A 26,412-nucleotide genomic window follows, 5' to 3' on the forward strand; every position below is an offset into this window, starting at 1 on the left:
TATACACAAGAAATTCATCCGCGATACCTTGTATCTACAAACGACATATTAGGACAGAACTTATTACCAAAGTTTGTACAATAAACCACAAAAGATTCTACTCATATGCTATAACACAAACATCAAAACCAAATATACAACCTTTGTTTTCTATGTACAATAAACAAAAAAAACAAATATTTGCTAGCATATGAATATTATAATGATCCTCAAAAGTGACGTAGTTCTTTGTTTTGATATTATTTTTCTTTCACTAACTTTCCAGACTGTTAGCCATTTGATTGACAGTGGTTGAATTGTAATATAAGGTATCTTCATGGGCATGCATAAAGAAGACATTATTTGACTTTTGTTGGAACAAGATTACATTCACAATCAAATGAGTGGGTCCCACCAAGGGCCTACAAACTTGAGACTACAACATTTCCAACACATTCCAATCATCAAGATTTGAAATTGGACTTCATTTATACCCTCAGTTTTCTATTTAATTACAGTTCAACCATCCAATCTCCCATAAGAAAACACACATGCCCTCAAATGTCGAATCTCATACATTTTATCCAAATGTTTCAATCTTGATCTCATCCCACTTTCCACCTATCTTGATTCTGTGTCTTGCAGTGAATGATTGTCCTATGTGCATCAAGTGTTGTACTTTCTCTTGGTAAGCTCTGCAGCCTGATTTCATTGTCCCTTTACAAACAAAAACAAAATTTGTTAGTTAAAGATTTCTGTGTATTCGTTAAGTTATCTTTTTAACTTTTTACTAATCAGAGCGACGCAGAACGTGTCGTCTGAATATTGTTGATAAAGAAAACAAAAATTGTTCGTTAAAGATTTCTGGGTATTCATTAAATTGTTTTCTTTTTAATTTTTAAGAATCTGCGCGAAGCAGTTTGCAGGTTGAATATCAGTGGATCGTGACAACAAGGCCACTCTGCTGAGCAGGTTGTACCTTTTGCTCCAAAAATTGTTGCAGAACAAAAACAAATCCAAACTTCCAATGCAAAAATCCGAACTCGAAAACGTACGCGATCTAGCGTCAAAGATCGAAGAAGCAAATTCTCGGTCCAGAGGATTACAAAGGAAACCGAAATGGCGCCAACAAGAAGAACCCGAAACATCTGTACAAAACGAAGATGTTCGGTATGAACAAGTGATGAAGGAGCTTGTAGACATGAAACAAGAAATGGGGAAGCTTAAGGATGATATGAAGCGTGTTTTGAAGGATAAACGACACGCTGAGAGATCGTTAAAAGCGTCGAATTCTAAACGGATGACACTCTTGGCATCCATGGAGTTGATGAAGAAAGAATTGCAAGAACTTGATGAGGAGCAAACTATTGTTGAGTTTGCTCGAATTGAAGCAGTTAAAGAATGCGGATCGATTGAATCGGATAGGAAAGAAGAGGCTGATCGGTACAAGGCCCAATTGTCCGAAGCTGAAGCGAAATCGAATGAGCTTCAAATTACACTTTTTGATCTTAATTTGGCGAATCAAGAATTGTCTCCGATTAACACGATTACGGAGGAACTAGAGAGTGCGAAACGCGAGCTTGCGTCGGTTAAAGGAGAAGGGTTTAAGTTCTTGACCTCTATGGATGTGATTCAAGCTGAGCTGAATCATGTTCGAGCCGAAATGGGTCGGTTAAGGAAGGCAGAGGAGAAAGAGGTGTTGAATGTTCAAAGCTTGAACTCAAAGATTATGAGGGCGAAAGCGAAATTGGAATCACTTACATCTGTTGAATCAAATGCCAGCACAATTGCAACGAATCTCGCGGTTTCACTCGAAAAACTACGAGTGGAAGCTGAAACCGCGAAGAAAGATAAGGATAACATCATTGAAGAAGTTGAAAACATGAAGGGGGAGATTCATAAAACCGAATTCGAAATTGATTTAGTTGAGGAAAAATTAGATGCAGCAATGGAGGAACTGGAAGCAATTAAATCATCAGAAACTAAATCAATGGAGAATTTAAGAAATGTGATTAACACAACAATGGAAGCTCGTGATACGACTTCCATTAACGGTTCAATGATAACGATAACTGATTTCGAATACGAGTATTTAACCAGGAAAGCGGGTCAGGCTGCCGTGCTAGCTGATAAGAAAATTGCTGCAGCACAGGCTTGGGTTGAGGCATTGAAAGCAAGTGAAAAGGAGTTGATGATGAAAATTGAGATGACAAAAAGAGAGATTAGTGAATTAAGTATTGATATTGGCACGGAAACCGATGCGGATCGGGCTAGGCCCGGGTCATGGGAAAAAGTTGTGGCCTCGCCTCGGAGATTAGTGAGTAAAGTCGGGAACAAGGTGTTTGTTAAACGGGCTAAATTGCAAAAGTTTCGGTCTCCAGCAAGCCGATACTCGAGCTCGAGTAAGTCGGGCTCGGTGAAGAGGGAAAGAGTGGTGCCAAGTCTCAAGAAGTTGTTTAGCAAGAAAAATGTTGCAATGATTTGATGATGAAGGTTTGTTGAGATTGTGTAAGTTGAATAAGTTTATATTGTGTGGATGTATAGGTCTAGGGTTAGAAGAGTTCAAAAGGTTGTCATTGCAATTTTGTATACATGATTTGATGATCATGTTTATGTGTAAGTGAGGGGAAACATATCATGGGAAACTTTTTTACACATTAAACAATTGTGTTGCAACCATTGTATAACAAGACTTTATTTACTTGGGTTTAAGACGATAGAAAAAACTTGAACCTACCTGATTAAAAGTTTGAGGAGTTTGAGATGGTAATGTGACTGACATATATGGAGAATGTGTATGAGATTACAGGCTTATAGCTATATAATATCTTACGTGTTTAGGACGGATATAACTCGCGACATATTATACACTCTTAAGAAGTATAATAATACATAATATGTTTAAGTTGTAAGAAAAAAATTGTTAAAACTAAAAAAATATTAATGTATAGCCAAGGATTTAATGAGTTTTAAGTCGGTCTTTTTTTTTTTTTTTTTTAACTTAAGATCAAGATATAGGAATAAATTTAAAACAAAATGAGTAAACGTACTATACCACAAAGCTCAAGAGGAATGAATAATGGATACAAATAATCAAGTTAAGATTGTAACTACCAATATTTGTCTTATACCATACCAATTGTAATTCCTACATAGATTTGGTTGTATTATGCCATAACCATTAACAAAACAGTCAAATAAACATGATTTTCTTTGTAGTTTCTTTTTAGTAAAATTAAATCTCAGCAAACGTATTCTGTGTATTCTGCACAAAGTTGCATCAACGCCAAATATAATGGATGGGAATAAATTGTTTGGGCGTTCTACTACTCTAATAAAATAATACTACTTTGTGACACTTATCACTCTTTCAGCCATTCTCACATTTTTAAACCCATTTTGTTATTTGGATCTTATGTGGGCAATTACCCAACCCAAAATAGCCTTATTCCTATGTATATATAAAGCAAGTGTTAATGTTTATTTATTTCTTCTTTTTTATATTTTAACGTCATGTTTATCCTTAAATAATAAAATGAAACAATTTAGCTATAGAAAAAGAACATGCTAAATGGGATTGAAGTGGTCGAAACATTGTTTTGTTATTATTTTTTTTAGTATTTCCAGGTATATAAAATAAAAGTCAATTAAAATACTTTATTCTTTAAAAATTTTCATTATATACATTGATCATAATCTCATAAATTTGTTTATCGACATACTAACCATAAATTTATTCTTTAGGTTTATTTTAGAAAGCTAGAATCATGAAGTTCTTTTCTTAGCTATCATATATATATATAACTATCTTATATTTCTTGTAATACGTGGTTGTTTTATATTATTCATTTCTAATATTAATATATTTTTTGGATTTCAATTTTATTTATTATAAGGAAGTTATTAATATACTTAGGATTTGATGATGAAAAGGTTTCACAAATAAATGACATGTTATGACCCGGTTTAAAAGCTATATGAGTTTAGTGAGACCCATGACCTGATTTTTTTTACTATAAATTGTTTTTTAGTTATAAATAATATATATCGTTTTTTTAAGAAATCAGATATTAATTTTTAGTATATCCCTATATTATAGGATTTTCATATAAAATATATGATGAGATTAATTTTTAATATAATGAGATGTTATAACCCGTTTAAAAGGCTATTTGAGTTTGGTGAGACTCATACCCGTGAATTTGGTTTAAATGCATGAGAAACCTTCATTTACAAATAAACCTTCATACAAAAACATTCGATTTTCAAAAAATAATCCAAAAGCGTTCGATTTTCAAAAATAACCCAAAAGTTTACTCGTTTCAATGTTAATCGTATGTTAAAAGTTACTTTTAAAATGTATGGGCCGCAAAATATCAAAAACCTCTTACGTTAAAACCGGTTTGTCGTTTTAAACCTATATTTAAAAAAAACCGTCGATTCAATGTCTTAATAAACCGCTCAAAAAAACCGAGCTCAAATACTGGTCCAACTAGCTTGTACAAACTAGTATCTAATACACTGGTTGCCCAACCAGGAACTTGTTCATTGACGGGTGGTCCATTGGACAACCCGTAAGTGATTTAAGACCGTTAATAATCATACGTTCAATCGGTTTATTTTGTGGAATTAGTTGACTATGGTTACTCATATAATTGCAGGTATGAGAAGATAGATGATGTAATTACGAAACGTGGACAAAAACGGTGAAGAAAACGGAGTTGAAACGAGAAAGATATGAAGAAAACAAGAAAATGAGAAAGAGCTCCGCCGTGGGCCACGGTCCAACTGATCAAAAACGACAGTTTACATCGTACCGTGCTGTTCTGGAGACCGTGGAGACCACCGTGGGCCACGCTGGGAACCGTGGGCCACAGTGCGGAGCTGTAAATGGCGAAAATACTTGTTTTTATTCCGTTTTTGGGTGTCTTTTCATCTATCTAACCCTTTGGAACGACCTAGGGGCGATTTTTGGGTCCAAGAACAATAGTTTGGTGATTCCAATTGTTGATTTGTATAATCGAAGGGATGATGAACCGGATCGTGATTGGCTAATTCTCTTTATGTTTTCCCTCGAATTGTAAGGTTTCTTTATGATTGTTAATTGAACGTTTATGAATTTCTGAGATAATAGTTTAATCTTATTGATTTCATTAGTATGGTGCTATGAATTGATTGTTAATTTGTTAGTTTATTGAGTTCGTGTTCTAAGCCGTCAATTCTTGGTTTTGTATGTAATCGAGATTAACCGGGAGGGACTCGGGATTAGATAATCTAATTGATAATTGAGTGATTGCCTTTCATTTATAATCCAAGTATTTAGTCCTCAATTATAACAATTGTTGCATAATCACGAACTATATACTTATTGTTCATCTTAGTTAAATATTCATGATGACTCTTGTAGAAACCTGAAACCGAGGGAAGACATACTTTTTCATATTGTTTAAAACTCGTTCATTTTCTTTAGTTCTTTATTGTTAATCAAACCAAACAACCAACTCCTTGAATTTACTTTTGCATTTAGTTTAATTTAGTGTAATTTTATAGCTACTCAGTAACGCACTTTTCACAAACTTCCTGTGTTCGATACCCGCTTATCGCTATCTAATAGTTATCGGTTTATTTTTGAGTGAGTCTTCGACCTCACGTCATTCATACTCGGTTTCGGTTCTTAAAAAAACCCGGTTTGACTTTTCCCACCTTTTATATAAAAATTAGTTTTTTACCGCCCGCGTTGCGGGGACGGTCAAATGCCAATACAGTTCAGAACGTAAATACAATGACGAAATATATAACCGAACTTCAAAACAAATCGAAATGTGACCTACATTGCAAAGTAAACACACACATGTATTACCTAGCACTTTGTGACATCTTGAAACTCTAATTGTTAATACACATTGTAAACACTATTAGGAAAAAAAAAAAGCATGATTATAACCAACAAAATTTATTACAAAATAGAATGCTTGTATTGCAATTGTTTGTACATCATTAATGAATGTTGGATACATCTTTCCAGAAAGGAACATTATTTTCTCCTTCCAAATTCTTTGATTTAACATTATCATCTATCAATCGATTCAGCAACATCTTCCATCAATTTCTCAAATTCAACTTAGCTGATGTAGTTTTTTATGCAATAGTTCCAATATAATGCATCGGTTGATTTAGTATTTTGTGAAACATAAACTTTTTCAGACTTTAATCTGATTTGTCAAATCAAAACTGCTAAAAATCAATTTTCAAATATTGATTGAAAATACAAAAAAAAAAAAATCCCTCTAGCCCGACATGACCGCTATCTCAAATAAAAAGTATTGTTGATGTCAAGTAATGAGAAAATAAATTGTGTTGTTACCAAGTGTTGCCATTTTCTTAAATGACATTACGTTTGACCTAAATTCGCATACCCATATAATAAACAACAGTTTAGGGACTGGTGTTGCTTTCACAAATCCCTCCCAAACTAATTTTCATAAGGTTGTAAGAAAGTGTGGAGTTAGATCATTTAAGAATGGACAATCGATTACCTGTTTCTTGCAGTGGCACCTTGACAAGCTCAGTTTAAAACCTCTTTTGATTAAACGCACGATGACAATAATATGTAATAACAGAGAATATAATGGGTTTTAAATTGCAAACATATGAAACGTGAGGTGGTTAAAAAAACACTGATCACTAACCTTTACAATCAATTTGAAATATATCCTAGGTGTCACTTATTGAATTTACTGAAGACAATTCCTAGGGAAATCAATGCCTCGAGGAAAAGAGGTTTAAGTGATTATTATACTTGGCATAAATGGAAAAATAACATTTTGTTTGAGAGCACAACAAAAATAAAATAAACAAACTGAAGCTATCATAAATGAGATCCCAACACCAACCGATTGCTTGCAAAAACATATTGTTAGCATAACCACCCCCAAAGTAAAATTTCACCAAATACCACACATACTGCAACAATGATGAAAACCAAAAAAACAACAACTTGAATAAACAGCAATTGCAATTCAATACTCACATTTTGTAACCCTGAACTCCTTCGCAAAGATCAACCTGCATAACCACACAAAAAATAAACTAACATGACTGAATTCCGACAATAGTAACCTTCGTCAATGTTGACAAAAACAACCAGAGACAAAGACCGAGATCGAAAAAGATTAAGTGAAAGCTTGCTAATTATTTTTCAGTAAAAAAATGTTCATTTTGGTGCATAAGCAAATGGTTCATGTTGTTCAATATTTTTTGATCGACGCACCATCTGTTGGACTAATATCTATAGGTCAGAGGCACGACAAATCTAAATTTGCATCAGAGTACAAACTAGAAGAATACAGGTTCTAGTTCATATGTTAAAGGGATGTGTTTCTTAATTGTTCATGATCAAATTTATGTCATCCAAGTTCAAAGGCCAAATATCAAAACTTTCACTTAAAAGCTGAAGCGGGTCTGTCTTCTTTCTAGCTAGTCTCCTGCAACAAAACAACAAACATAAACATATATATTAGAAAGTTCCTTCACAACAAAATCATTAACACTTGTCATTATATAACATTAACAATGCTTAAGATGTAATAAGAAAATTTACAACTCATTACCGATTTCATAATTTCGGCCAAAAGTGATCACGCAATGGCATGAAAATCAAAAGGATCTACTACAGTAGTTGCATCAACAAAGTTGTACTCTCACCATAGTTTCTTATGCATAAAATCATACATAAGCATGATTTTATAATAGAAAATACACTGAACAAAAAGATATAAACTGAAGAATCAGCAAATCCCATGATGTCAAATTACCAAAAGTTTCAGCATTAATACAACAGAAGATCCTCAGTCCCCATATCTTGATGTGTCCAATCTGATCCCCTCACAAAATAACAAAATTTTAACATTTAGCACATAGTTTCTCGAAGATTAAGCATTCAATTGATGTAGGAACATTCAAAATAAACCCTAATTTTGAACACACTATGAAATCAAGTTTATCAGGAAGAGACTTACCTTGAATCGTCTTGGTTTATGTAGTAGTTTTCTTCACCACCATGAGCAATCGGTTGGTGGTAACCGGTGTTGATAGCAATTGAATCGTGGTAATCGGTGATAGCAGTCGTCGCCGTTGTGGAGGTGTACGCGATGAAAATTGTAGTTATATAATATAAATGTCCCAAACATTAGAGGGCCTTAAATGAACAAAAGCAAGTTCATGGATCGGCCCATAATAAACACCATTACGGCCTTATTCCACCAAACCCTAAATCACCTTCTTCCCTATATCACTCCAAAACCTTACACTCACAGCCGTTCTTCAAACCCTAACCAGCAGCCAAGATGAAGTACAACCCACGAGTCACCAGCTCCCGACGCAAATGCCGCAAGGCCCACTTCACGGCATCATCAAGCGTCCGCCGTGTGCTTATGAGCGCACCTCTCTCCACCGAACTTCGTACCAAATACAACGTCCGATCCATCCCCGTCCGTAAAGACGACGAGGTCCAGGTCGTCCGTGGCACCTACAAGGGCCGTGAAGGCAAGGTGGTCCAGGTCTACCGTCGGAAATGGGTGATTCATATTGAAAGGATTACTCGCGAGAAGGTCAACGGTCAGACGGTCAACGTTGGGATTAACCCTTCAAAGGTTGTGGTGACCAAGTTGAAGCTTGATAAGGACAGGAAGTCGTTGCTGGAGAGGAAGGCTAAGGGCCGTGCTGCTGATAAGTCTAAGGGCAAGTTCACTGAAGAGGATGTTGCTGCTGGTGCTTCGCTTCAAGAGATTGATTAGGTTTTTGGGTTTTTAATGTTTTTGGGTTATTATTATGTTTTGTTATGTTATGTTGAGGATTGTTGTTGGTGATTTTGGTTTTGATGTTACAGAGGATAATGCTCTTTACCGTACTGAGTTTATGAATCTATTTTGGTTATTTAGTGTTGGTGTTACGTGATTGATTGCTTTGCACACCAGGTGTTTGATGAAATGCCAAGAAGTGTTAACTATATTAATTTGCTGTTGTATATATTAATTGTTTACTGGCATACATTATGATATTGTAGTTTCTTTCTATGTTGATTTAGATGATAGTGATTTTACATGTGCTTATTTTTCTATTTGATTTCTTAGTGCCTGAAGTTGTGTATAGTTGTACAGTTTATTGAATGCTATCTGATATTGTGTACTTTTTGCTACGGTGTATAAGTTACCTAGCAATTTCGGTAGTATATGAAAGAAATTTGTTTTACAAATTGAGTAAAGTGACTGTTTTGTTGAAGTGATGGTTTGTAAGCTGTTATTAGTAATGGAGATAGGTTAAAAATGTGGTTTTTGTATTTGTTAGGTTAAACCGTGTCGTGGCAGATTTTTAACAGTTTGGGCTGTGAGTTGTTTTTACAGTTTGATTAGTTCATTTTCTACAACCGGATTAAGGGGGTGTTTGGGATTGCTTATTTAAAATGCTTATTGCTTTTTGGAGAGGCAAAATGTTCAAAATGCCCCTCCAAAAGCACCTAAAAGCTCCAATTTGGTGCTTTTAGGTGCTTTTGGAGGGGTATTTTGGACATTTTGTCTCTCCAAAAAGCAATAATCATTTTAAAGAAGCAATCCCAAACACCCCCTAACACGCTTATGGTTGATGTTAATCTGCTTTGTTGCCTTGCATTCTAGTTGTTTGATGAATTGCTAAGATGATTATATTATCCTAGTTTGCTGTTGTAATTTTTTGGATTATATCAGCTTGATCTAGTTACTATCTAGATTTGTGGTATTGTATTTTGGGTAATAGATTGTTGACCATCAATATGTTTTTAGTATTTCTTTATGTGATTTGGTAACTAGTGACACACTGTAGGATATTGCAGGCTCTTTTTGTGATGATTTTAGGTGATAATGTTATGTTAGCATGTAAATTTCGTGTTTTTTTGATTTTACGTGCGTGAAGTTTTTTATGATGATACAATCTATTGGATATTATATGAAATTGTGAACTTTTTGTGACTTGAAATATTAAGAAAATGGATTGTTGATACTGTGTATAAGTTATCGAATAATTTCAGTAGTACATGCTAGTTTTTTGTTATAAAATCCGATAAAAGAGGGTTTTGGTTTGGTTGATGGTTTTATAAAGCTCTTGTGATTCATTGAGATGCTTAAAATGTGTTTCTTTTGCTGTAAAGTTTGTATATGTTATGTGAAGTAGGAGGAAGTTGATGCTTGAAAATAAATGAATAGTTATTGTTTGTTGGGTTAAACTTACGGGTGACAAGTTCTGAGATGAATGAAAACACGAAATGACATTATCAATTTTCAGGACCTGTTTATCAAACTAGCTGGTGTGTTTTCTTGAGTTTGTTTGGTTGGTATGTTTAATTAAACTTGCTGAAATGCCAAGCTGATTTAACCATATTAATTAAACTTTACTGTTTAGATGTGGGATATTTTGTGGGGTAACTTCAAGTATGTATTTAGTATATTATTGTGTGATTTCGCAATCTGTGACCTTGTATGATACTGCAGCCTTTACCTGTGATGATTCTAGGCGATAATGGTAGTATGTTTTACATGTGAAATATATGTTTTTTGATCTGTAAGTTTCTGAAGCTGTGTATACAGGTTATTGAATGCTATTGAAATTGTGAGCTTTTTGTTATACCTGAAAGTTTAAGGAAATGAATTATGTGTTGCCACTGTGTGTAAGAGATGAGATTTTGTTTTAAAAATTGATTAAATAGTGTTGGTTTGAATTAGTAGTTTTAAAAGCTCTTGTTAACCAAGGTGATGGTTTAAAAATGTGGTCAGTATTGTTATAATGGCGTTATAACAGTTTGAATAGCAATGATGTTATGAGAAGTAGGAGGTAGGGGTGTTCAAAACAATCTGAAACCGTGATGTTAAGTAAAATGATGACCGATTGTTTGAAGACAGCAACAGTTTGTTGAGTTATAACAGATGCATGATCAACACAATATAAACAAATACATACAACTAAACTAACACACGTGTATTAGTTATAGGTCAACACACAAATAATAATGAATTTAGTGGTTAGTTTGAAAAATTGTTGTAAAAAGTTACTCTATTATACTTTTAACTAAAAAATCAAAATGTTTATTTTACGAATGTGCGTTATTTTAAGACGGCAATTTGATTCTTACGATTTTTTTTTAAATATAACACACGTAATTCATGCCATTAACGGGTTAAAAGGTGTTTTAAATTCACTTGAAATGACAATTTACCCTTATTAAGAAATCTTAAATAAGGGTGTAACCTTTTCTCGTTAACATTCAAAAAGCTCACATAAATTTAAAAGTTATTTTAGCGTGTGTTAATGAAATTGATGGAATGAAAACTTGAGAGTATAAACCCGTATTTTTTTAAAAGTAACGAACCAAAATATCAATACATTCATAGCACACAATAGGCATGAGCAAATTCGGTACCGATTTGACATCGTCGGTAACAAAATTTTGAGTTTCGGGATCGGCACGGTACTGGTAACGGTATTTACCAAATTTTTACCTTCGGTACCGGTACCGAACCATATATTTTGGTAACGGTACCAAGAATTTGCAATTTTCGGGATCAGTAATTTCGGTACCGATACGATACCGAGCTCATCCCTACCCCACAAACCATGCGTTAAGTTTGCCTTGTGTTTCCCAGGAGTACAATTTCTATTAATTGAACATTATATAGAGTATTTATAACAGACTTTAGTTCCTTATCAATATTTTTATAGAGTACTACCTTTTATCTCCTGTATTACGGGTTTTTTTTACATTATTCATTTATAATATATAAATGTTTTTTTTGGATTTTTATTTTTTTTGTAAGAAAGTTAATAAAATAATTAGGATTTGATGATGAAAAAGTTTCACAAATATATGAGATGTTATGACCTGTATTAAAAGCTATATGGGTTTGGTGAGACCTATGACCCACTTATATTTTTTTACTATAAAGTTTTTTTCTTAATTATAGATACTTTAAAAAAAAAGAAATAAGATATTAGTTTTTAGTATATTCATACTTTATAAGAATTTTCATATCAAATATTTGGTGAGATTAATATAAGATATTAGTTTTTAGTATATTCATACTTTATAAGAATTTTCATATCAAATATTTGGTGAGATTAATATATAATTAAATGATATGTTATAACCCGTTTAAGGCTATCTGGGTTTTGTGAGACTCATACCCGTGAATTCGGGTCAAATACATGAGAAACCTTCATTTATAAATAAAGCAATCTAGTGATCGTATTACGGGAGCTTTACATTATCCGTTTATAATGTTTATATATTTTTTAGATTTTAATTTTATTTATTATACATAAGTTAATAATATACTTAGTATTTGATGATGAAAATGTTTCACAAATAAATGAGATATTATAATCCGGTTTAAAAGCTATTTTGGTTTGATAAGACCCATAACACGCAAATTTTTTACTATAATTTTTTTTTCAATTATAAATAACATATATCTTTTTTTAAGAAATTTCATATTAAGTTTTAGTATATCTCTATTTTATAAGATTTTCATATCAAATATTTGGTGAGATTAATTTTTAATTTAATGAGATTTTATAACCCATTTAATAAATATCTGGGTTTGGTGAGACCTATACCCTAGAATTCGAATCAAATGTATTAGAAACCTCCATTTATAATAATACAATATGGTGACTTGAGGGAATGCAAGGAACATGAAAGAGATTTTAAAGTTTTCGTTTATATATATTATAGATTTATGTAAGATTACAATATCACATGAATTTAACAATTATTCCTAGGAGTACGATTTCTATTCAATTAACTTTTGATAAGAGTATTTATATCGGTTTATAATTTAAAGTTTAGTTTTTTAAACAAAATATATGTCATGAAATGATGATAGTTCAGTTAATCAACTAGATACCATTATGGTTGTTCCTTAAAATATCAATTTCATACTATATTGAAGTTTATTAAGTTAATTGACAGAATTACAAATTTTATCCTTTAAAAAAAGCCAAATTACGGTTTATGTTCTTTTTTAGGTTTCTTTGCAGGCGGTGTTCTTTAAACATTTTTTTCCTACACGTTATGTCCTTTACGCTAACTGGGTTAGAAAAACTCAGTTAAATACCCTCACGTGAGGCGCATGTGAGGGCATTTTTGTCTTTTCGTCTACACCTGTAAAAAGTTTATCGCCCTTCCCACCACTTGCAAAACCCTAAAATCTACCACCAACCCCACCTCCGGTTTCAGGCCACCTTTTTCCGTTTCCGGCCACCTATATAATCTCACACGCATCTTCTTCTTCCTTTAGGTACGCACGAAAACCCTAATTCGATCTTACCAAATTCTCCATCAAGTCACCACCAATTTCCAAAATTGAACCAAGTTTCCTTAAATTCAACACCTCAATTGCAAAACCCAGTTCTCAATTTCACCAACAATGGAAGATCAGTTGCTGCCGTCAACTCCGGGCATGATCAAGTCCGATCGCCGGACTTTCCACCGGTGTTTCGCCTCCACAAGCACCATGTTCTTATGGGCTTTGTTCTTAATCGCCTTAACGATGTTGTATTTAAGCTTCTTAATCGCCAGAACTGGAAGAGCTGTCAACACCACCACCTGCATCATCTTCGTCGTTGTTGTTCCACATATGGGTATTCATCATTTTCGATTTCGTGACCTGGTCGGTGTCGGATTTTTGTCGGAATCAACGACGGCAGAGAAACTTGCTACGGCGGCGTTGGCTGCGATGGAAGAACTGGAAAAACTGTCAACACCACCACCACCTGCAGCATCTTCGTTGTTTCACACATGGGTATTCATCATTTTCGATTTTATGATCTGGGTCGGTGTCAGATTGCTGCCGGAAGCAACAACGGCGGCGGTGGAGGTGGAAGAACTGGCGGTGGAGGTGGAAGAAGTAGGAGTGTAAGTAGGAGTATAGTTAGAGTAGGAGGTGGGTGTCATTTTTGGAATTAGGGTTTGGGTCTGATGGGAAAAAAAGTTGCAGGTTTGGTTTGGTTTCTTTAATTTATGAGAGAGAAGAAAGAAAGATACAGAGACGGTGTGAAAAGACAAAAATGCCCTTACATGCGACTCACGTGAGGGTATTTAACTGAGTTTTTCTAACTCAGTTAGCGTAAAGGACATAACGTGTAGGAAAAAAATGTTTAAAGGACACCGTCTGCAAAGAAACTAAAAAAAGGACACGAACCGTAATCTAGCTTTTTTAAAGGACAAAATTTGTAATTCTGTCAAGTTAATTATACTCTATATTTTGACTTTATTCAATATTATTACACTTTTAAACATGTTTAGCTACGTTCATGACTATTCGTTTTCATCGGCTATTCGTTTTCACACAACTTAGTAAGATTCATATAGATTCGACAAAAAGGACCAACCTAAGGCCACCCTTTCACAAATAACACAACATTGTTTATTTAATTTTTTATATGTTATTTATGTTGCTATCATGCTTTCTAACAACATGAAATCCGAATTAGAGTATTGGTTTTTGTTGAAGGTTGGGGTGATATTAGTTAAAGGTGTAATAAGGAAGCAAAAGAAGGAAAAAACAAAGTGTGATTAAGAGAAGCCAACAACATCAATCATTCAAAATGAAAATCCACACCTTCATACTTGCACCTCACGCTATTTGAATTTAAACACAATCCCACTCAACCTCCCCTTTCTTTTTCTCGTGTCAAATTTTATTCAATTTCTAAGTAATTTCCTTCTACGTCTAATAGCGACCTTATTTCTAACTCTTCTCATGCATCACATATTAATCACCTTAAGCCTCTTTATAAACCATCATTTAAACAAACATATTTACACTTTGTAAAATTAAATTAGTGTTACAATTAAAATTCCCCTTTTTTGTTTGGGATTATATATACCTAAAAAAATTACATAGTTACACTAGATGAGATCTCTACCCGCATAACAGAATATGAGACGCCTCTCGTTAAATATAACTTTATTTAACTAGCGAGATTTAATACTGGACATTTTTGCTTCAAACATATAAAAAGCTAGATATATAATAAAAAAAACGATGTCTTTGTAACGAAGATGGCACCATGAATAAAGTAATGGAATCCCGTCTTAGGATAACAACCGGGATCTAACCGTCATTCCAAAACCGTAATATTTGAATAAAGTAATAAACGCAGGTCTGATTTTGATTTCCGATTTTTTATGGACACTTATGGCTCGCTTCTTTTTATTCATTCGTTTATTTTGTTAAGTTTATTTTTACTCAATTATTGCATTGTAAAAAACTTGAAGGGAGCTTGAGTTTTTTAAACTAATTTTTACACTACGATTTTTTAAAGTTATAAAAATCGGTAAAAAGTTAAGTGAAGGCCTACACCCCTCTTGGGGCTAGGGCTCTGCTTAAATCCGCCCTTAAAATGTTCCTTCTTGCGACATAAATTTATTGAGTTGCTTATCTTCGATTTAACCCGTTACCCGTATGCCCTGTTAGATCTCTTCAAATCATCTATCTTCTAATATATATATCTTTAGTGGCTACAAAGTTTTACAAAGAGGAGACAAAAATGATGAGCCTCCTCAATGATGAATTACGGTTTAATATTTGGTGTGAATAGATTATATTGCTTCCTTTTTAGTAAAATCATTTTAAGTTAAATATCTATCCGTATATAACTTTAATATTATCAATTTAGAGCATTTAAGCCTCTAAGGTATTAAAGGGGCCACAATGAAGCTAAATCTTATGGGGGACGGTTTTCTTTGTTATTTAGCTACTACAACTTTGGTATGTGATAGTCAAATGCTGAAATTTGATCACATCCTTACGTGTTGAAACTTGAAAGTATATCTAGCACTTATTAATATCTTGCATGCCCATTGTCCTTTTTTTATTATTTTTATTAATTAATTTTGAAAATATCAATTTTAATAAAAACTTGTCATTTAAGAATTAGGCATATACTTGTTATTTCAAGAAACGGAAAGGCTTTAAATGTTCTATATTCTATGTAATTTTTTTAATGACAAAAGACAACACCACTGGTTAAAATAACTTAACGTGGACAAAACAAGATTAGATGTTAACAGGTTTTTGAATCGCGCTACTCAATTTAAATGAAACTTATCAATACAAATCCACCAAGCTTGGTTGTATTGTCGAGCTATATATACAACTTTAATCAAGTTATATTTCCCCACATGTATAAGGATGGAATTTGGCAAACATAGATGGTCGATGGCAAGTTGGGGAACAGGTAAAAACGGGTTCTGCTTAATACATGTTTTAAATAAAATGAGTTTGGATGAAAATGGATGGATCTTATAAAAAGAAAGTTTGGTTAAGGTAAAAATTGGTTCTAATGAAATTGAACTCAAGTTATATCTGCAGGTCTAGCCAGAACAATCTCGATAACACCTCCTCCTTGTCGTCGAGACCATCACTGATGGAGACCCGCATGTAATGGTGGAGACCATTAGTGCAATATGTATGAAACTTCAAGAAAAATCTTAATATAACCATACCACAAGAATCTTTAATGTAATTAACCTTACACTTCATTATATACTTACCCGGATAAAACACCAAACTTTATCTACATATCAAATATGCATCCACCGAATAATGCTTAGTTTTATTGTCAAGCTACATATACTAATTTAATCTATTTATATTTTTCCTCATGCATATGTCTGGCCAAGCAGGCCAGTCGATGGCAGGTTGGGGGACTAGTCAAAACGGGTTATGGTCAATACATGTTTGAACAAAAGAAGTTCGGATGAAAATGGATTGTTTTAAGAAAGTAACATAATGGTATATGTAAAAAAAGGTTTTAATGAAAATGAACTCATAATGAGTCTTGTTATACACAAAATGTTATCATTATACAGTCATATACGGTATGTTATAAGTTTTCTATGATGGTTAGCGGACACGGGTGGAGCTGGCTTTGCAGTGGTGTTAGTGGTGGTGCAAGCCACAATGAGTAGATGCCGTCGAGATGGTTGTGGTTGATCGATGCAACAACAGTGGAGGTGATGTTGGCGCCAATGAGTAGGTGCTAAAATAAAAACAAAAAACCTTCATAGATCGTGCTGACTCTTTTGAACGTGTTTTAAGTTAATAAATTTTAGGAAAATTGGTTTTAAATAATCTCAACTATGCCATATTGGTAAATATCAATCCTAACTTTACACTTGTCTGCTGGCAATACCAACTATTTGTGTATTTGTTTTCAACGGGCCGCGACTAACAAAGGTTAACTCCGTTAGTGTTTTGCTGACGTGGCTCATCTAGGTGTAAAAAAAAGATTACGTGGACGGATTATGTGGCATGCCAGATCTTTTAATATAAAACAAATAAAAACTCATCCCCATCTCTTTTACTTACATGAATTAAAGAACCCTAAATCCCCAATTCGATCGAATAAACCCTAAACCCCTAAATCGATTGATGGTATGGCACGGTGTTGTTGATGAAGGAATCCAGTGGGTGCGCCATGGTGTTGTTGCAGGTTGTAGGTGGTAGTGTTGGTGCAAATGGGTCGACCGCCGGTTTTATGACGAACCTCCAAACCTCGCGTGGTTCGCTCTACCGTGTAGACTGACGGCCCTCGCAAATTTTCCAAGTAAGTGAGTCAAATTTGGTTTAGATCTAGTGATGTTTGGCTGGCTTAAGATGACAGATCAAGGTGGATCACGGTGGTAGTGCTGGTTAGCGACGGTGGAGAGTGTATGGAGCGGTGACAACAAGGTGGTGGTGGTTGATGAGCTGTGGCAGAGCTGCTGTCCATGTAAAACTATTGGGTGAGCGGATCTGGGTTTTGTGAACTCCGGCAAGATTAGGGCAGAACTCCGGCAAGTTGGGGGTCGGAGAAGATGGCCGGAAGATGGCCAGTTGCAGGTCGTGGGTTCCATTGGTGGGTGCTATGGATGGGCATGGTGGTGGTCGGGGTTCCGGCGATGGTTGCAGGGGTGGTGAACTGGTGGTGTTGTGGTGGCTGTGGGTTGTAAAGAATATTAGGTTGAAGATGATGGGTTTAGTGGTGGGATGGACACAGTCATCCGCCACATAACGTTCCACGTAATCAAGGTTTTGCCAACTGGGATGGCAACGTCAGCAAAACACTAACGGAGTTAACCTCCGTTAGTCGCGGCCCGTTGAAAACAAATACACAAATAATTGGTACTGCCAGTAGACAAGTGTAAAGTTGGGACTGATATTTACCAATAGGGCATAATTTGTATTATTTAAAACCAATTTTCCTAAATTTTATAACAATGACTTATTTTAACCGTTGTTTGTTTGGGCGACCAAAGTTAGCGCGCTATCAAATTTAAGTTGATATAAAAACAACCTATATGTTATTATTTTTCCTAATAATCAATCCATCACTATGAATTACGATTTTGACACCACAAAAAATTGAAAATCATATAACAAACATACTAGTAAACCAATATAATATATTTAATCATATTCATATTTGTAGTCATAAATTAGTTAGTCACATACTCAGTAGCTGATTTACATGGTACATCAATACAATAAACACATATATACACACGGATAATATATATTTCTTTAAATAACCACAAAAGGACCCGATACCGACGTCTTAAAAAGTACCAATTAACTAATATTCTACTGTTACAAAGCTGTGACATTGTGCTAAAACTAAAAATAAATAAATCGTATAAAACAATGTTACATGAAAACATTAAAATAAAAAATAGTATCGTGTGTTTGTTAGAAGTGGACGCACTGGCATTGCTGTTGTGAAGGAGGTGAGCTAGCTTTGTATCGTGTATCATCTCTTAACGGTTTCAACGTCCGCCTCAAGCAATTCTTACCCCAGCCAATCCCCAATTATTATTATTATTATCATCATCATATCCTATATCCACCCTCCATCTTTCCTTTCCTACCAAGCTTACCCTGTTCCGCAACACACCTGATCCCTACCCATTCCTTCCTCTTTTATACACTGCTTCTTCCTCCATTAACAAACAACAAACTCTAACCTCCATTTTCCTATTCATTCTCTCAGGTATTGTTTAATTCAGTTAATTAATTAACTCAATGTGTTTTATATCGTTTAATGCATATTCTATCTGCTGTTTGTTAACTTGTGATTGTGAATTTGATGCACATGTGTTTGTTTATTATACTCAATGTGTTTATAATTGATAGTTTATTAACTTCTGATTCAATTATCACGTGATTCTGATGCGTTTGTTATCAATTTGACGCAGAAGTGTAAGTTATCAGTCTGTGAGTGATGGAGAAGAAGGATACAGGCTCACCGGCTATGAACATTAACATGAACATGAACATGAACATGAACACGAACACTGACGGTACCGAATTCGATACCGATACTAATAATAATAATAATCTATTTCTATCAGCTATTTCATCACACAACAACGATGAACTCGATCAATTAGACTTTGATTTCAGTTCCGGTGAGTTATTCAATCCTAATCCTAATCCTAATCCTAATCCTAATCCTAATCCTGTACCTCCGTTTTCATCCACATCGATTTTCCCGCCAAAATTCATTACACAGTCACAGCTGTCATTCTCTTCACCTTCCGACTGCTCGTTCGATGACGACGCGTTCAGTGCTAACGCGATTGCGACCGAGAGTCGTTTGAGTCAGGCGAGTTTCATTCTCGAGTACCAGCAGTTGTATAACAGCTACACTATGTGTCTCGCGAGTTTACAGGATTGTGTGAAGGAGGTGGATGTGCTTCGGCAGGAGAATGAGGCTATCCGTGTTGCGAATACGGATTTGGTCCAGCGGTTGAGTCTGTTCTCGAAGGCGAAGCGCCAGCAGCAGCAGAACTATTTTAGTTCTTCGAATTTGATTGGAGAGTTTAGTCGGCTCGGGATTGGAGCGTCGTTTTCGGAGACTAGTGTGGCGGTTGAGAAGCTTCCGAGTGTGAGTCCGACGAGTGTGATTGAACCAAATCAGTTCCTCAGGCACAATAGCGAGAGAGTTTCGATGCCTAAAAGTATTTCGGTCCGTTCCAAAGGATACATGAAGTCAATTCTGCCTCAACGACAGACTCGTCAACAGATCCCTAGTGCTCCGTTAGGTCAATCGGTAAGTTGTTAATATCGTTGTAGTAATTGACGCCTAGTCGAGATTTTTACAACCATTACTTGTTATATGACTAATTTAGATCTGATTTTCAGTATTTGCTCATATAGAATTAGATTTCATTAGTCAATTTTGACTTTTCATGAGTCAAATTCATAAACACAATGAATAAACTATTTAACATTTAAACCAGAATCCATCACAAAATCCATGTGGATTATATATTAATATTCTGCAAGTTTGACTTTACAGTTTACAGATTACAATTTAATTCATGTATGTTGCTTAAAATGGAAGAATCCTTTATTCTTTTTTCTAACCTTACCTAATAAAGTAACATGTTATAATCATGATTTCAACAGCAACGTGTGCGTGTGCCCGGGGAGAAGAGAGCTGCAGAGGGAATGGAGTTTGATGTCTACAACCAGGGAATGTCGAAAACCGAGCTGTGTAACAAGTGGCAAGAGACTGGAACCTGTCCTTATGGAGACAACTGTCACTTTGCACATGGAATAACTGAGCTGCGTCCTGTGATCAGGCACCCACGCTACAAAACCGAGGTCTGTCGTATGGTTCTTGCTGGTGATGTCTGCCCTTATGGTCACCGTTGTCACTTTCGTCATGCTCTTACTGATGAGGAAATGCTTATGGCTGTCAATCCACGCTAGAGAGGTTATGTATATCAAGGGCGGTTTTTACGGTCTACACTATCTTAATTTCATGAGAACTAAAATAAGTGCACATTTGTGTAGATGGAGTAATTAAGTATATAGCTTAGAAGTGAAGTTTAATGAACTGATGAATGATGATTATACCATTTACAAGTTAAGATGTTATGTTACATTTCTGAGTTAGGTTTATGTAATTGATTTTGGATGTCATTTAATTGGAAATGAAGATGGTTACTTTTAATTGTTTTAAGGCATGCAATAGTTGAAGAATTGGTATGCTGCATTTGTCTCTATCATTGGCTGTTTTGTAGTTTAAATCATATAGTTTTTGTCCAATTGGCCCTCAGAACATAAAAGGTTGATAAGCTTTGGCACCAACTTATACCTTTCAAGTTTCAACGCATCCTTTTGACATTGCATGTTGTTGATACAACCCAATCCAAAAGAACTAATTATGGGACCCAAAATGTTTTCTCTGTTACATGATTGTTGATTTGAAATTGCATTCGATTTAGGTTATATTGAAAAAACCTCGTATTGTTAATCGAATCAATTTTGGACACGTATTATGCGCTATCATCTCGTTTGTCTTGTCTTTGACTACTTTAATCTAATGGTTGAATCAACATAGACATGGAAATTAGTACACTTAGTGCAACACACAAGATCGAGCAACTAATTATAACTAACTAATAAATGAGTCGATCTTGAGCCGAGCTTGAGCTCTAGTAAATTGAATGAGCCAAATTCGAGCCTAGTCGAGCGTGAGCTCAGCTTAACTCATTTACACCCCTAATAAAATTAGAGTTCCCGTGTTTCATATATTTTGGACGTCTAATTGCCTAATCCACTATTTTAAACATCCAAATTTTCATATATATATGTTTTGAACACCTCTCCCATTAGTAATAGGTACTTAGGTAGGGGCGGACCTGGCCCATAGAACAGCCCCATTCAACATGGCCCAACGTCGGGAAAGAAAACATTTTTCTCAAAATAATCTATTTATTCAAAAATGTATCATAGGCTCAAAAGTTATTGTAAATTAGCAATATATTATAAAACTTGTTTATACTTGGAAACATATAGTCATCCATACAATAAATATTGTAACAAGCTTTCTTCCAATAGTGGACTACAGCTACTTCACCTGTTGATTGACTAAAAACTTAAATTGTGAGAAACTTAACATTAAGAGTAAATTGCCAAAAATGTCTCCAAGGTTTGATGACTTTTGCGACTTTCGCCCAAATACTTTTATTTATGAATTGGACCATCGAGATTTCTCGTTTCTTGCCAATTACGTCCAAATCGTCCAAACTGGTGGCCTGGGAATCGTTTATTGTTCACCTTCATTGCTACATCTTTGACCTACTTAACTGAAGTAACATGAGTTCCTTCAACAGCAATAAACAAATAATGGGATTTAACTATTTAACTAATTAAGGTAACTCTGGTAGAGGGGGGTGAGTGGAGCTGAAATAGCTTTTGGACTTGATAGCAAGCATATCATCAGCACTATCAACACGGTCTTTCCCAGCATGGTTTGAGTAGGCTTGTGCATCGGTTAGTAAATCAACAGCGATGCAATGATAAAGTTCTTAAAACTGGCGTACGACACGAGGCTCATAACTGTCAACACCGACTGATTTCAGCATGGCTATAATGGTCTTTGCATCTCTGGGCAAGTTGTCATCTCCAGCAGCCATTCTTTTGATTGTATGCAATTTTTGAACTTCTAATGTACAGAAAAGCATGCCAATTTATAAAACTATGGCATTTGCATAGCAACACATGCACGGTATTACATAAAGATAAACATCTACATACACAAGTCAAGTATTAAACTGATCAATCGTTGAAACATACTACTACGAGTCTACGATATAAAAAATCAAAAAGAACCACCATAAAACTTCAGGCTCCTTATGATCCATACAATAAACGAATAAACTTGACATATCTTTGCGGCTTATCTATTGAACAAAATTGCAAATAAATGCCAATAAGCATCCCCACAATACACAGAATTTGTGGTAATGTCATCTCATAACTTGACTATTAGGATGCAAAAACTGAAGGGGATTTAATATAGGAATAAAGTCAATAACCACTTTTCAGCATCAATAAAACATGTAAATATAAAATACATGCGATTCAACGCAGTTCTCAAAATTTTGTTGCAGAATCCAGATTTGAAATTGCTCAGATTGAGCGTAAAAGAGCATAAATGATTGCATCAACAATAGAAAATACGATTTTTTTTTGTATCATAAAATCGACAACTTTCTAACTGCAACAATCAAAATCCAGTACTTGCTAACAATATATCAACCTCGACGAACTTATCAACTGTATTATTAGCAGTTCGCAAAACAAAAACTGTAATATATATCATAAAAACATGGTTGCTGTATTTTATTTAGTCCTGGGGACATTGACTTTGACTTACTTCTCTTGCAATAATCTTTTGAAACACCTTTCTTTCGGAAAATGATAGTTTAAATTTCTTTTATATAATCAATTTAAAAAAAATACTATCATTTGCTAAAATGCTAACTTGTTTGACAAATAATATCTTACTGAAGTGAAATTCCCACACTATTTTAAACAAGTTTTACAAACAAATGAATGTTACTCGTAGCTATTGAAACATGTTTAGTTCATATAATGATTGATTCACTTAATCTCATGTTAAACTTTATGGTTATTTAATTAATAAATGTACCGATAGTAACATTAACTAACATTGTTTTGTTGGACAGGTTTAACTAACATTTATTTTCTAAATTATTTATATCTGATGCAGAAGATAGCACCAGTGGTCTAGTGTGGTAGAAGAGTACCCTGCCTAGCAGCCAAGGTATAGACCCGGGATTGTTATTGATGACTGGGGAAACGTTATTTAGCTTCATATTGATATAAGATCTAAAGATATCAAATTGCAGAATAAAACATTTAACTACACGTCCAGTCATTTCATTAATATAAATAAAATATATCTAAACAATTAAACTAATATCAGATAATAACCTACAAATAAAGATCACTGCCACGGACATCCATACGGGCTTTACATTAGAGAAGTCTTATATTCATACGAGTGCCTTTTTATGCTGACAGGAGCTCTTATTCCTCTTCCGCTTTCTTATCTTGGCTTTGGCACCGCTTTCAACACTCTCATCGCCTTCTTGTCCCTGTTACATTGCACGTATATATTAACAAAAATTAAGACATTGTTTAGTATCATTATAATATATGCATACATCAAAAGACATTTAAATCGAACCTTGACGTGTTGTCCCTCATGGGGATGCGGAAGAGGATGGGGATGGGGGGATACGAGACTCTTGACAAATAAACTAGCACGCATAAAGTGTCCAGCACTGGGGACACGTATACCATCATCAACACCGTACACACGAGTAGGCGACTTCTCCACCACCACCACGTTGTGTGCCACATCATACTTGCTCTCACAACAATCATCATTATATACTTCCCACTTGTCGTTTTTCATCACCCATTTCCAACGTGGCAAATAGTCCAAATTGTTATATTTCCCTACAGCTGACCAATCCTTGTATACGCATAGACACTCTTCAACAACCCCCAGTCTGTGACCTTGACCTTCAACACGAGGATCGTCAACACATTCATATTCTTCATGTGTAGGTCGAGGGATTTCTCTAAACTTCTCGGTAGATAAATCAAAAGATATAATCACTCTGTTCTTTCTCCATTCGTTACTCACAAACCAGTGAAGCGCTCCACCACACAAGACACCCTCAAGACCACTAAGACCAGCATACGCATGCTTGCACAAACGCTTATCTCCGATTATTTTCCAAGTATTTGATTTCAATGTCAAGACATGAAAGCGGGCGTTCTCGTCATTGCAAGGGTCCATAAACCCTAACACAACCTTGTAATCATCAATACAAGAATCATAACCGAAACCCCAACATACTACGCAATGGACTCGTTCGCCGCCGTAAAGCCCATAAGGCGGCGTTGGCAGTCTATTGATCTCTCTAGTCAAAGGATTAGTTACTACAAATTTACCACTACCTTTAGTGGAAATGCATACTAAACCATTACAGGAGCCAACAAAGAATACTTTTTTACGGTGTGAGCGGTAATTTTCATTTAAAGTTATATGGAAACCGATCCTTCTGTGTCCAAGTTGAGTGTTGTGACGGTCAGCGTTGTGAGATTGGTTCAAGTGGTCTTTAACAAAACGAGGAGTGGATATAAGAGAATGCAGTGACTTACAAACGCTTTTGCATCGAATTAGAACTTGAGCATCCGAACGTAGGAGTATCTGCTCAACCACATCAAACGCAACCTCTGCCTCTGCCATTCATTCAAATTTCAAACCCTAACAGTAACAGTAACAGGACAGAAGAAGGAAGCTAGGTAAAGTTATTATTAATTATCACACATTCAAAAAAACAATATTATTACAGTTTCATTCTTCAGCACAAGCCCAAGCCCAAGCCCAAGCTAGGTGTTTTAAGGCCCAGCCCAATAAGGTGTAATCATGCTGATTTTCTAAATTATCGAAATACCACATATGACACTTTTCCAATTAAGAAAACCGGGTATTTAAATATTATGTTTTTGGGTATTGAAACGACCCCTCTTTACAGTCGTTTTCAGGTTTTTTTCCGGGTATTCTTCGGTTATAGATTGAGTTTTTTTAAGGGGTTACACTTTTTTAGGATATTTTTCGGGCAATTTCAGTTATATAGATCGAGGATTTGAAAAACTAGGTTTCGGGTATTGAAAAACCCAGTTCCAAGTATGAAACCATTTCCGGTTTTCAAGTATTACAGGGTACAAATCGGGTCTAGTTCTAGGTACGGATTTTGGTACTGAAATACATACCTTATATGTACCATATAGGTAGTGTCAGGTAGTAGAAACACGGATACAATAAAACCCGGTTCCAGCTTTTGTTTTTTGGGTTCGGATTCAGGGTTCTTGTGCGCCTCTAATTTGTACCTTGATAAATATAGATAACTCATTAAACTGGCCTGAACTAAACTTATTTTAGATAAATTCAAGCCAATTCCGTGCAATGTTTTTGGAACCAGACCAGAAATCGAACCGGACGTCTTACCAGGTAAGAGGTTGGACCGGATGTAAAACCCAATAATATATATGTAAATATAAATACTACAAAAAGGTTTTAATATTTATGGAACTTTAAAACATAAAATAAAAGAAATATTATTTTCTTTTTAGAAAAGAAGAAAAAAAAAACCATAATTGAAACAAGTTGCTATTTGGAGCAGCAGATGGTTAAGTTTCTGTCCTCTTATACCGTACGTTATGTCAAACCTTGCTTTCAGCATGAAATGAATTACTTTAGAATCCAACCGAGTGTTTTTTAATTCGGCTCAAACGGTCTAGGTTCCTGGTTAACCGGTTCAATCATAAACCACCTGGATTAACCATAAGTGGTTCAAATGTGTCAACCCGAACCGTGGACCAAGCTGGTTTCCAATTCAACCGGCCTGTGTTAAATGTTGGTTTCATGTTAAACATTCAAACCGTTTAGCTAAACAAATTTGGTTCAAGTTGACGTGTTTATTTATTTATTTTTTTCAATTTTTTTCTTAAAAATAGTTTTAATTTG

The 26,412-nt window shown here is 34.9% G+C and overlaps 4 protein-coding genes across 4 annotated transcripts; 3 read left to right on the forward strand and 1 right to left on the reverse strand.

Annotated features, from left to right (window-relative positions):
* The first annotated feature begins 974 nt into the window (after positions 1-974).
* LOC143630291 (protein PLASTID MOVEMENT IMPAIRED 2-like) lies at positions 975-2,727 on the forward strand. Its single transcript, XM_077099346.1, has one exon. It carries the CDS (start codon positions 1,007-1,009, stop codon positions 2,462-2,464), a length of 1,458 nt encoding a protein of 485 aa, XP_076955461.1. The 5' UTR covers positions 975-1,006; the 3' UTR covers positions 2,465-2,727.
* Positions 2,728-8,324: 5,597 nt separating this feature from the next.
* LOC143630292 (large ribosomal subunit protein uL24z-like) lies at positions 8,325-8,922 on the forward strand. Its single transcript, XM_077099347.1, has one exon. It carries the CDS (start codon positions 8,325-8,327, stop codon positions 8,772-8,774), a length of 450 nt encoding a protein of 149 aa, XP_076955462.1. The 3' UTR covers positions 8,775-8,922.
* A 10,347-nt stretch (positions 8,923-19,269) lies between these two features.
* LOC143630315 (zinc finger CCCH domain-containing protein 14-like) lies at positions 19,270-21,108 on the forward strand. The gene is made up of 2 exons (XM_077099367.1): positions 19,270-20,100; positions 20,460-21,108. Exons 1-2 carry the CDS (start codon positions 19,270-19,272, stop codon positions 20,763-20,765), a joined length of 1,137 nt encoding a protein of 378 aa, XP_076955482.1. The 3' UTR covers positions 20,766-21,108.
* Positions 21,109-23,750: 2,642 nt separating this feature from the next.
* LOC143630293 (F-box protein CPR1-like) lies at positions 23,751-25,205 on the reverse strand. Its single transcript, XM_077099349.1, has 2 exons — positions 24,058-25,205; positions 23,751-23,965 (listed from the first exon to the last, which is right to left on the reverse strand). Exons 1-2 carry the CDS (start codon positions 25,129-25,131, stop codon positions 23,864-23,866), a joined length of 1,176 nt encoding a protein of 391 aa, XP_076955464.1. The 5' UTR covers positions 25,132-25,205; the 3' UTR covers positions 23,751-23,863.
* Positions 25,206-26,412: the final 1,207 nt, after the last annotated feature.

Source organism: Bidens hawaiensis, unplaced genomic scaffold (genome assembly GCF_021521415.1).
Source record: "Bidens hawaiensis isolate Kalapana, Puna unplaced genomic scaffold, B.hawaiensis_p1.1 tig00005637_1, whole genome shotgun sequence".
NCBI lineage: Eukaryota > Viridiplantae > Streptophyta > Magnoliopsida > Asterales > Asteraceae > Bidens > Bidens hawaiensis.